The sequence below is a fragment of the Athene noctua genome, chromosome 32 (assembly GCF_965140245.1).
Source record: "Athene noctua chromosome 32, bAthNoc1.hap1.1, whole genome shotgun sequence".
Lineage (NCBI taxonomy): Eukaryota > Metazoa > Chordata > Aves > Strigiformes > Strigidae > Athene > Athene noctua.
The window spans coordinates 1,903,277-1,913,230 of NC_134068.1; the positions used below are offsets into that span (position 1 = coordinate 1,903,277).

A 9,954-nucleotide genomic window follows, 5' to 3' on the forward strand; every position below is an offset into this window, starting at 1 on the left:
GATAATTAGACTAATTAAAAAAAAAAAAATCAACAATTTAGACCTCGAGGGTTTTGTGACGAACATTCTGAGGCGTCAATTCCTTCCAGGCCCGACAGCACCCACCCGCGACGGGTCCCTACGAGTCCTTTGTGCCCTCGGGCTACTAATCGCGGCGATAATTAACCAATTAATTAAAAGTTTAACCCAATTAAGGACGCGCCGGGCGTTCACCTCTGCCTGGATTTATTCACCGCCACAGCATGCCGCCATTTTGTAGCGCCGCGGCCTAAACACTCAGCGACAAAATGGCGGAAGTTCGTCGCCCTCGTGAAGCAACCGGACACGCGGGTGGCTCAAGGTTGATTTTTTTGGGGGGGAAAAAGTGATTTTTTTGGTTTTTTGTCCCCCCGTGCCCCATCCTAGAGCTTGCGGTAGGCCCCGACGGTGATGTCGAAGAGACGGGGGTTGTTGAGTTGCCCGCCCTTGTCGAGGAGGAAGAAGAAGAGGCGACCCTTGACCTTGAGGGGGATGGTGGCCGGGACCTCGGAGCGGTGGGCGCGGCAGCAGACCTGGCCTAAGGGGACGGTGAAGGTGGGTCCCCGGCCCAGCCCCAGGGGCCCGTGGGTGCTGATTGTCACCTCCGTCCCCCCCCGGAGCAGCGTCACCCGTCGGACGGCGCGAAGGGGGAAGAGGCAACCGGCCGCCATGATGAGGGAGCCTGGGGAGGGGGGGGGGAGGGCGGGGTGTCAGAGGGGGTTAGGGGGGGCCGCTAGGCCTGGCCCTGCTCCCCTAGGCCTGGGCTGAGCCATCCCCGTCCCTTAAACCCCATCCGAGCCATCCCGCTCACCTAGGCCTAGTCTGAGTTATCCCACTCCCCTAAACTCAGCCCCACTGCCCTAGACCCAGTCTAAACCATCCCACTCCTTTAAGCCTCATCTGAGCTGTCCCGCTTACCTAGACCTGCGCTGAGCCGTCCCACTCCCCTAAGCTCAGCTCCACTCCCCTAGACCCAGTCTAAGCCATTCCGCTCCCTTAAGCCCCACCTGAGCTGTCCCACTTACCTAGACCTAGGCTGAACTATCCCGTTTCTAGGCCCAGTCCCCTAGGCCCGGTCTGAGCCGTCCTGCTCCCCTAAGCTCGGCTTCACTCCCCTAGGCCTGGTCTGAGCCATCCCATTCCCCTAGGCCCAGTCTGAGCTGTCCTGTTACTCTATGCCTGGCCCCACTCCCTTAAGCCCCACCTGAGCTGTCCCGCTTACCTAGACCTGGGCTGAGCCGTCCCGTTTCCCTAGGCTCAGTCTCACTCTCCTAGGCCCGGTCCGAGCCGTCCCACTCCCCTAAGCCCGGCCTAAGCCCGTCCCGTTCCCCTCCACCCGACCCCGTTCCCCTCAGCCCGGCCTGAGCCATCCCATTCCCCTAGGCCCGGCTCAGCCTCCCCCCTCTCCTCGCCCCCGGTACCGAGGGTGAGGCAGGACGCGGTGAAACCGAAGCGCCATTTGTGATCGCGGGGCCGAAGCGGATCGTCGGGACCGGAACCGGTAACGGGTGCGGGATGAAGCGTCGTAAAAGCGAAATGAGCCAAGTAGGTCCAGAAAACACCTTGACCCACGCAAAAGAGTCCAAGCAGGCGGAAAAACGGGCCCCGTTCGTGGCGGAACAACACCACGTCCCGCGGTACCGCCGCCGCCACCTCCAGCACCGCCGCCGCCGCCGTCCGGGTCCGAACCGCCGCCATTCCGCCGCCACTTCCGGTTCAGGCCCGGCCCGCTTCCGGTTCGCACGCTACAACTTCCGGTTCACCCACCCCACTGCTACAAGCGGCGTCGGCCGCCATCTTGGTGTCGGGCATGAAGCCAAGCTGCCCTTTATAACCTTCCCGCCGCGCCGCCATCTTGGTGCCGGGCATGAAGCCAAGCTGCCCTTTAACCCCGCCCCCTTAAAGGCGCAGCGCCCCCGAGCACAGAAGAGTTGAAACGAGTCGAATTATTGATTTATTTACAAAACGCTGAGGAACAAAAGGCCGGGAAAAACGGAGAGAAGATGGATGGGTGGGTGGGTGGGCAGCTCACTTGAGAAATGCCACCTCTGGGATTTTGCCTTCCAGCTGCGAAGAGAAAAATGTTTTGAGGGGGTTAATTGGGGGTTTGGAGGATCCCCCAAAATGGAGGAGGTGGCTCAAAACCCCCCAAAAAACCCACCTTCAGCTGGGTGAAGACTTGCCCGGCCCGGCCATAGTCCCAGTCATTATCCTGCAGGCACCTGTGGTGAAGGAGAAGATGAGGAAGAGGAAGGTGTGTGGGGAAAAAAAAAAAAAAATTTTGGGATTTTTGGGGTTCTGGGACTTACTTCTGGGACCACTCGAGGTTCATCCCTGACTGCATGGAGAAGGCGGCCAACATCTCCTGCTGCTCGGCCGAGAGGGTGGGCACGGGGCTGGAGGAAGGGGTGGGCGCCGGCATGAGGAAGGCCTTGCGGATCTCCTCGGTGGTGGCGTTGCGGACGAAGAGCTCGTCGTTGACGATGCAGAGGCTGAAATTTAAAATAAATAAATAAATTTTTAAAAAATTAGCGTGGAGGTCCGAAGTCGCCCGACGGTTTCGGAGGTTCTGCAGATTTTGGGGTCACCCTCGTGACCACAAAATGGCTCCTGAGCTTCAGGTTCCTCCAGGCCTGGCTCTGGATCCTAAAAAAATTTCTTCATTCTTAGTCTAAATCTCTTTTTTTAGTTTAAAACCACGACCCTAAAAATTCTCTTCGTTCTATTTAGTCTAAATCTCCCCTTTTAGTTTAAAACCACGACCCTAAAAAATTTCATTCTATTTAGTCCGAATCTTTTAATTTAAAACCGCAACCCTAAAAATTTCTTCGTAGTATTCAGTCTAAATTTCCCCTTTATTTTAAAACCATGACCCTAAAATATTTCTTCACTCTTAGTCTAAATCTCTGGTTTTTTAGTTTAAAACTGTATCCCTAAACTATTCCTTCATTTAGCCAAAATCTCCGCTTTTTGTTTAAAACCACGACCCTAAAAAATTTCTTCCTTCTATTTAGTCTAAATCTCCCCTTTTAATTTAAAACCATAACCCTAAAAAATTTCTTCCTATTTAGTCTAAATCTCTGGTTTTTAGTTTAAAACCGTGTCCCTAAAAACTTTCATTCTATTTAGTCTGAAACTTTTAATTTAAAACCTCAACCCTAAAAATCTCTTTGTACTATTTAGTCTAAATCTCCCCTTTTAGTTTAAAACTCTATCCCTACAAAATTTCTTCATTCTATTTAGTCTAAATCTCCCCTTTTGAGTTTAAAACCAGACCCAGCGCCGAGCGGAACCACCCCAGGATTTTTCACTCCATTTCTCCCCATTTTTTGTCCCGTCGTCGGCTCCGGGAATTTCTTACGAGGAAGAAAGGGGGACATGCCCCCTCCCCACACCCCGAAACTTAAAAAAAAAAAAAATCATAAAAATCTAAAACCGAAGCGACGTTTACCCGGTGTTGCCGGCCGGGACGGCGATGAACATGCGGGTGAAAGCGCGCACCGAGTCCCGGGATTTGCCGTCCACTGCGGGAGAGAGGGAGAGGAGGTGACGGGAGGAAGGCTTGTGGGGAGGAGGAAGAGGAGGAGGAGGAGGAAGACTTATGGGGAAGAGGAGGAGGAGGAAGACTTATGGGGAAGAGGAGGAGGAGGAAGACTTATGGGGAAGAGGAGGAGGAGGAAGGGCTTATGGGGAAGAGGAGGAGGAGGAAGGGCTTATGGGGAAGAGGAGGAGGAGGAAGGGCTTATGGGGAAGAGGAGGAGGAGGAAGGGCTTATGGGGAAGAGGAGGAGGAGGAAGGGCTTATGGGGAAGAGGAGGAGGAGGAAGGGCTTATGGGGAAGAGGAGGAGGAGGAGGAGGAGGAGGATGAAGATGAACTCACCCTCCTTGAAGATGCCGTGCACGGTGAAGCAGAGCAGAGTGTTCTGGGAGAGACATTGCGGGGGGGAGGTGTGAGACTGGGGGGGTCCTGGGGGGTTGTGGGGGCCACAAAGCCCAAATCCCCCCCCCCCGAGCCCCCTCCTGCCCCCCAGAAACAGTCAGGGCCCCCCCCCAGCCCCCCAAAAAGGCTCAGGGCCCCCCCAAGCCACCCCAGGGACCCCCCCAGCCCTTTCCTGTCCCCCTGAAAGTCTTAGTGGCCCCCCCAGCCTGGCTCAGGGGACCCCCCCCCCAACTCTTTCCTGCTCCCCCAGAAAGTCTCAGTGCCCCCCCCAAAATCTCAGAGCTCCCCCCCAGCCCCACAAAAAGGCTCAAGGCCCCCCCCCAGCCCCCCAAAAAGACTCAGGGCCCCCCCCAACCCTTTCCTGCTCCTCCAGAAAGGCTCAATGCCCCCCCCAACTCCCTCCTGCCCCCCCCAAAATCTCAGGGCTCCCCCTCAGCCCCCCAAAAAGACTCAGGGCCCCCCCCAGCCCCCCAAAAAGACTCAGCGCCCCCCCAACCCTTTCCTGCTCCTCCAGAAAGGCTCAATGCCCCCCCCAACTCCCTCCTGCCCCCCCCAAAATCTCAGGGCTCCCCCTCAGCCCCCCAAAAAGACTCAGCGCCCCCCCAACCCTTTCCTGCTCCTCCAGAAAGGCTCAATGCCCCCCCCAACTCCCTCCTGCCCCCCCCAAAATCTCAGGGCTCCCCCTCAGCCCCCCAGAAAGACTCAGGGCCCGCCCCCCCCCAGCCCCCTAAAAGCTTTTTATGTCCCCCTCAGCCACCCCCAACCCTTTCCTACTCCCCCAAAAAGGCTCAGGGTCACTCCCCAGCCCCCCAAAAAGACTCAGGGGGGGCCCCCCCCAGCTCCCCCCCCCTCAACACTCACCGTCTGCGCACAAATATCCACCATGAAGGAGTTGACGTCGTGTTGGGTTTTGGGAAGTTCGTTGAGAAAAGCCACGACATTGAGTCGCGTGTGCTTGAGAAGCTTGAAGCGCATGGCTGGGGAGGGGGGCAAAAAAATAAAAAAAACACTGAACACCCCCTCCAAAAAAAAAAAAAACCAACAGCCCCCCCCGATTTTTTTCCCCTAAAACGGCTCAGGGTTGGGGGGAGCAACTAAGCGGGGGCTTACTTGGGTCTTTCAGCTTCTTGACGTTTCTGCTGTCCTTAAAATATTCGTTCAGACTGTTCCTGGGAGGGAAAAAAAAAGTTAAATTGTGATGGAATTTTTATGGGGGGGTCACTATTTATTGCCCCAATCCTATGAGGGGTATTGGGGGGGGGGAACAGGAGGTACCTGGGGGGGTTTTGAGGTCCAAAGGGGATGCTGAGGGAGCAACAAGCCCCGTCGTGATACGCATCCAGCAGCCCCTGCCTGTCACTGGAGTCGTAAATGGAATAATACCTGCGGGGGGGGGGGACACGCAGAGGGGTGTAAAAAAAAAAAAAACAAACCGGGGGGGGGCCCTAAAAGGGTGTGGAAAAAAATTGGGGGCGGGGGGCAAAACCCCCTGTGGCACTTACTGCTGTAGAAACCGCAGCACTAAAGCCTTTAAGTCGTCGGAGCCAAAGTAACTGCCCTAAAAATAAGATTGGGGGGCGGGCAAAGAAATTATTTCTGAGCCCCCCCCCCCCCCTTCAGGTGAAGGGTGTCCGTCCCCCCCCACACCCCGTTTTTTGGCCCCCCACCCCCGGTTTTCTTACCTTGCAAGGAGGCAGCGTCGTGGGCGCCTCCACGTCGAAAGCGATGGGTGGGGGGAGCTCGTGGCCGTCCTGGAGGGGGGGACACACACAGAGAGATGAGGATGGGGGGGCGAAAATTTCCTTACGCCCCCCCTCCGGGAAGGTTCTGGCACCCCCCCAGCCCTCTTTAAACCCCAAAAAGGCTCAGAGCCCCCCAAAAGGCTCAGGGCCCCCCCAGACCCCTCCTGTCCCCCCCCCCAAAAGGCTCAGTGCCCCCCCCAGCCCCCTAGAAAGGCTCAGGGAGCCCCCCCAGACTCATCCTGACCCCCTCCAGCTCCCTTCTGCCCCCCCCAAAAGGCTCAGGGCCCCCCCAGACCCCTCCTGTCCCCCCCCCAAAAGGCTCAGTGCCCCCCCCAGCCCCCTAGAAAGGCTCAGGGTGCCCCCCCCAGACCCCTCCCGTCCCCCCCCCCAAAAAGGCTCAGTGCCCCCCAGCCCCTTAGAAAGGCTCAGGCCCCCCCCCCCCCAGACTCAGTACCCCCCAGCTCCCTCTTTTCTCCCCTCAGCCCCCCCCAAAAGCTCATTAAGGCCCCCCTAGCTCCCTCCTGTCCCCCCCAAAAGGCTCATTCCCCCCCCCCAGACCCTTATTTACCCTTAGAAAAGCTCCTTGTGGCCCCCCCCCAGCCCCTCAGAAAAGCTCAAAGCCCCCTCCCCAGCCAAACTCGGGGGGGGGGGGGGGGCGGGGGGGTGTCCCCCCCCTCACTCACCAGTCGCAGCAGCTTCGGGAATCTCTCTCTGACAGAGCTGTCGAAGGGCAACAAGAGTCAGGGTGGCAACCGGGCTACCTGCCCGGGGCCAGGCCTTGTCCCCCCCCCATCCCACAACACACGCAGCCCGCCCCCCCCGTCAGCCATTAAGCACGAGGGCACGTGCCGGGGCCACCCCAAAACTGAATCATTCCTCCCCCCCCCCCCCCACCCCCCCCATCCTCTTCCTCAGGGTCTTTCCCCCCCCCCCCCCCCAACCCCGGGGCTGCCCCTGCCCCTGGGGGGGTGTGAGAATCTCAGGCCGCATTCGGTAGCCCTTTGGGCTACCTGAGGACTTACCTGGCTTGTACTCACCTAAACGTGGGTGCCCGGAGGAGTAGGGAGGACGGGGGGGGGGGACGGGGACGGGGGGCGGAAAGGGGAGGGGAAAATAAATAAATTGGATTAAAAAATTCCTCGCCGCTCGCGGCGCGACCGTTGGCACGACCCAGCTGTTTGCAGCTGCAGAGCTCCTGCTTTGTATTGGGGGGGGGGGGGGGGTGTAATTTTGGGGGCCCCTCCTTTCGAAATTGAGGCGGGCACAGAGATTGGGGGGGGTGGGAGCCTTTTCTCCTTCATCCCCCTCCCTCCCGAGCCCCTCGAGAGCGCGTCGGGCCGCGCCGCCGGAGCCGAGGCCCTTGCCCGTGCTTTGAGATTGGGGGGGGGGGTGTCGGTGATGTTTCCCCAGAGTTATAGCACGGGGGGGACCTGCCCGGGGGCGAGCTGGGCGACCTGCGTCAGGTCTGGGCTACCAAAAACTTTTTTCTTGCCCCGCTGCCTCCTTTCACCCAGCCCTAACCATCGCGGCTACCGGGCGGTTGCGTTTGGCCACTGCACGGCTGTGCCTGTCTTAGGTTGTTCCTCCCGTGAGGAATCTTACCCGTCTCTGGCTAACCAGCCATCGTTGAGGGCCAAACGTGGGTGGTTTTTGTTTGGTTTTTTTTTTTAAAAGAAAAAAAAAAAAAGAATTAAGAAAAAAAGGCAGGGAGAGGGGGCGGGCAACAAGATGACGGCCCCGCGTTGTGTTTTGGTAGCCCCCTGAATGCCCGTCGGCAAGGGCAGAGAGGGGTCAGGAGCCCCGTTTGCGCCACGGAGGGAGCAGGTAGGGAGTGGGATGTGGTGGAGAAAAGGCTGCGTGACCCAAAAGGAGGAAGAGGAGGAAGAGGAAGGAGCAGGGTTCTGATGTAGCTGAAAACAGCTCGGCCGACCGACGGCAAACGGGCAACCGACGGCCCGATTTGGCTACGTGCCACGACGCCTTTGGAGAGGGAAAGGGAGGGAGGGGAGCTTGGTGAAGAAATAAAATAAAAAAAAAAAATAAAAGGAGGAGAGACGGGGACGGGGGAAAAAAAAGGGAGGAATGGGGGGAATCCGGGCACCGTCGAGTAGAAAGCATGAAGGGAGAGGTAGATGTAAAAGGGAAAAGGGTTGGGGAGACGGGGAGGGGGGGGGGTGGCCTCTCTTCATCTTGTCAGGTTGCCCCCCGCGGAGCAGGGGCGGCCCACGGGCCCTTTGGGGCCGCCCCAGGGCTAACACTGACCTGATGTAGGTGGATTGGTCCGGAAAGCATCGCAGAGGGGGTTTCCATCGAGCCAGAGTTCCTCCAGTTTGAGGCCTTTCACTTTATCCAGCTCGCGGTCTGATTTCAGCTGTAAGGGGGAGAAAAAAAAAAAATAAAAAAAAAAAAAAGGGAGTTGAGAGACTGGCCACGGGGAAAAAAAAAAAAAAAAAGGGAGTTGAGAGAATGGCCACGGAAAAAAAAAAAAAAAAAAAGGGAGTTGAGGGGAATGGCCACGGGGAAAAAAAAAAAAAAAAAAAAAAGGGAGTTTGGGGGGGTTAAAGGAGGGGGGAACACACCTCGTTGCGAGAGAGGTCGAGGATCTTGAGGCCGGAGGCTTTTTGGGCCAGTTCAGAAAGATCATCCAGGCGGTAGAGTTTGTTGCTGCTCAGATTTAAGGACTGTAGCTGCGAGTGGGGAGGAAAAATGGGGGTTCAGGGGATATGGGAGGGGGTTTGGGGGGGCTACAGGTGGATTTAGGGGGTGTAAGGGGTGTGTCTGGTACCTCGGGGATGTTGTCCTCGATGATGCGTAGCACGACCAGCATGCAGCTCCGCTGGTTCAGCACCACGTCAATGCTCTGAGAGACCAAATCTGGGAAAAAAATTTAAATTAATTAAAAAAAAAAAAAAAAAAAAGAAATTTAGGGGTGTCGTAACCCCCTAAACCACCCCCACACCTCCCAACCTGCGGCCTACCTGGGTCGACGCGGAGGCTTTTGAGGTCCAAAGCTCGTTGGGAACCGTCGTATCTCTTGCTCATGCAAAGCTGCGGTGAGAAAACGAGGGTGAAACCATGTGGGGTTGGCTCTTCCTCCCCCTCATCCTCCTCCTCCTCCGAGCCCCGAGCCCGCCCGTCCCTCCCCGCTCACCTTCAGTTGCTCAACCTCCTCCGGTTTCAGCTCGTTTTGAAGCGACTGGGGAGGAGCTGAGGAGTTGATGACGATGACAACCTGCGGGGAGGAGGTGGAGAGGGGTGTTGGGGGGAGTGGGGAGGGCTCCTGCCCCCGAAGGAATGTTCTGGAAGCGTGGGGAGAGCAGTGGGAAAGACGGGGAGTTGTTGGAAAAGGTGTCGGGGGGAAAAAACACAGAAAAAAAGCTGTTGGGGGAATGAAAAAAAGAGACCAAAAACTGGGGAAAAAAAGAGACCAAAAACTGGGGAAAAAAAGAGACCAAAAACTGGGGAAAAAAGAGACCAAAAACTGGGGAAAAAAAGAGACCAAAAACTGGGGAAAAAAAGAGACCAAAAACTGGGGAAAAAAAGAGACCAAAAACTGGGGAAAAAAAGAGACCAAAAACTGGGGAAAAAAGAGACCAAAAACTGGGGAAAAAAAGAGACCAAAAACTGGGGAAAAAAAGAGACCAAAAACTGGGGAAAAAAGAGACCAAAAACTGGGGAAAAAAAGAGACCAAAAACTGGGGAAAAAAAGAGACCAAAAACTGGGGAAAAAAAGAGACCAAAAACTGGGGAAAAAAAGAGACCAAAAACTGGGGAAAAAAAGAGACCAAAAACTGGGGAAAAAAAGAGACAAAAAATGGGGGGAAGGAAAATCAGAAAAAAGCCATGGGAAAAAGGTCATGGAAAAGAAAAAAAAAGCAAGCTGTGGAAAGGAAAGATGAAAAAGTGTTGGGAGAAGACCTGGGGGAAGAAATAAAAAAAACAGGAAAAAAAAACATGGGAAAAAAAAGACACAGAAAAAAAGAAAAGCCACGGAAAAGAACCATGGAAAAAGTGTTGGGAGAAAAAAACATAGAAAAAGCCACAAAAAAAAGTGACAGGGAAAAAAATAATGGAAAAGCCATGGAAAAAGCCACTGGGGGAGAAGAAAAAAAACATGGAGAAAGTGTTGAAGAAAAAAAACACCAGGGAAAAGAGAAAGGAAAAAAACATTGAAAAAAAACATGGAAAAAGCCGCGGAAAAAACCTCACAGGAAAAAAAACATGGAAAAAACTGTTGGGTAAAAAAAAAAAAAG

At 55.5% G+C, this 9,954-nt stretch overlaps 3 protein-coding genes across 3 annotated transcripts in view; 1 reads left to right on the forward strand and 2 right to left on the reverse strand.

Moving 5' to 3' along the window:
• Positions 1 to 208: 208 nt before the first annotated feature.
• TMEM223 (transmembrane protein 223) lies at positions 209 to 1,730 on the reverse strand. The gene is made up of 2 exons (XM_074930252.1): positions 1,440 to 1,730; positions 209 to 700 (listed from the first exon to the last, which is right to left on the reverse strand). Exons 1-2 carry the CDS (start codon positions 1,714 to 1,716, stop codon positions 402 to 404), a joined length of 576 nt encoding a protein of 191 aa, XP_074786353.1. The 5' UTR covers positions 1,717 to 1,730; the 3' UTR covers positions 209 to 401.
• Positions 1,731 to 1,959: 229 nt separating this feature from the next.
• Positions 1,960 to 8,929, reverse strand: NXF1 (nuclear RNA export factor 1). The gene is given in 17 exon segments (XM_074930238.1): positions 1,960 to 2,085; positions 2,180 to 2,240; positions 2,328 to 2,510; positions 3,470 to 3,542; positions 3,899 to 3,941; positions 4,820 to 4,935; positions 5,069 to 5,127; positions 5,234 to 5,341; positions 5,461 to 5,516; positions 5,641 to 5,709; positions 6,384 to 6,420; positions 7,963 to 7,984; positions 7,987 to 8,071; positions 8,280 to 8,387; positions 8,486 to 8,574; positions 8,679 to 8,748; positions 8,852 to 8,929. Coding segments are annotated over 16 exon segments (1,212 nt in total). The 5' UTR covers positions 8,743 to 8,748; positions 8,852 to 8,929; the 3' UTR covers positions 1,960 to 2,046.
• A 65-nt stretch (positions 8,930 to 8,994) lies between these two features.
• LOC141972344 (TAF6-like RNA polymerase II p300/CBP-associated factor-associated factor 65 kDa subunit 6L) overlaps positions 8,995 to 9,954 on the forward strand; it is a 3,701-nt gene continuing 2,741 nt past the window's right edge. The window contains exon 1 of the mRNA XM_074930221.1: positions 8,995 to 9,048. Within this exon, the coding sequence (XP_074786322.1) occupies positions 8,995 to 9,048 (54 nt within the window). The remainder of the gene's footprint in view (positions 9,049 to 9,954) is intronic.

Excerpts from the sequence above, each read along its gene's own strand:
- TMEM223 (XM_074930252.1), bottom strand. The coding sequence starts at position 1,716 with ATGGCGGCGGTTCGGACCCGGACGGCGGCGGCGGCGGTGCTGGAGGTG. Across the intron at positions 701-1,439 it reads CGCGTCCTGCCTCACCCTCG|GCTCCCTCATCATGGCGGCC; the intron begins GTACCGGGGGCG and ends CCCCCTCCCCAG.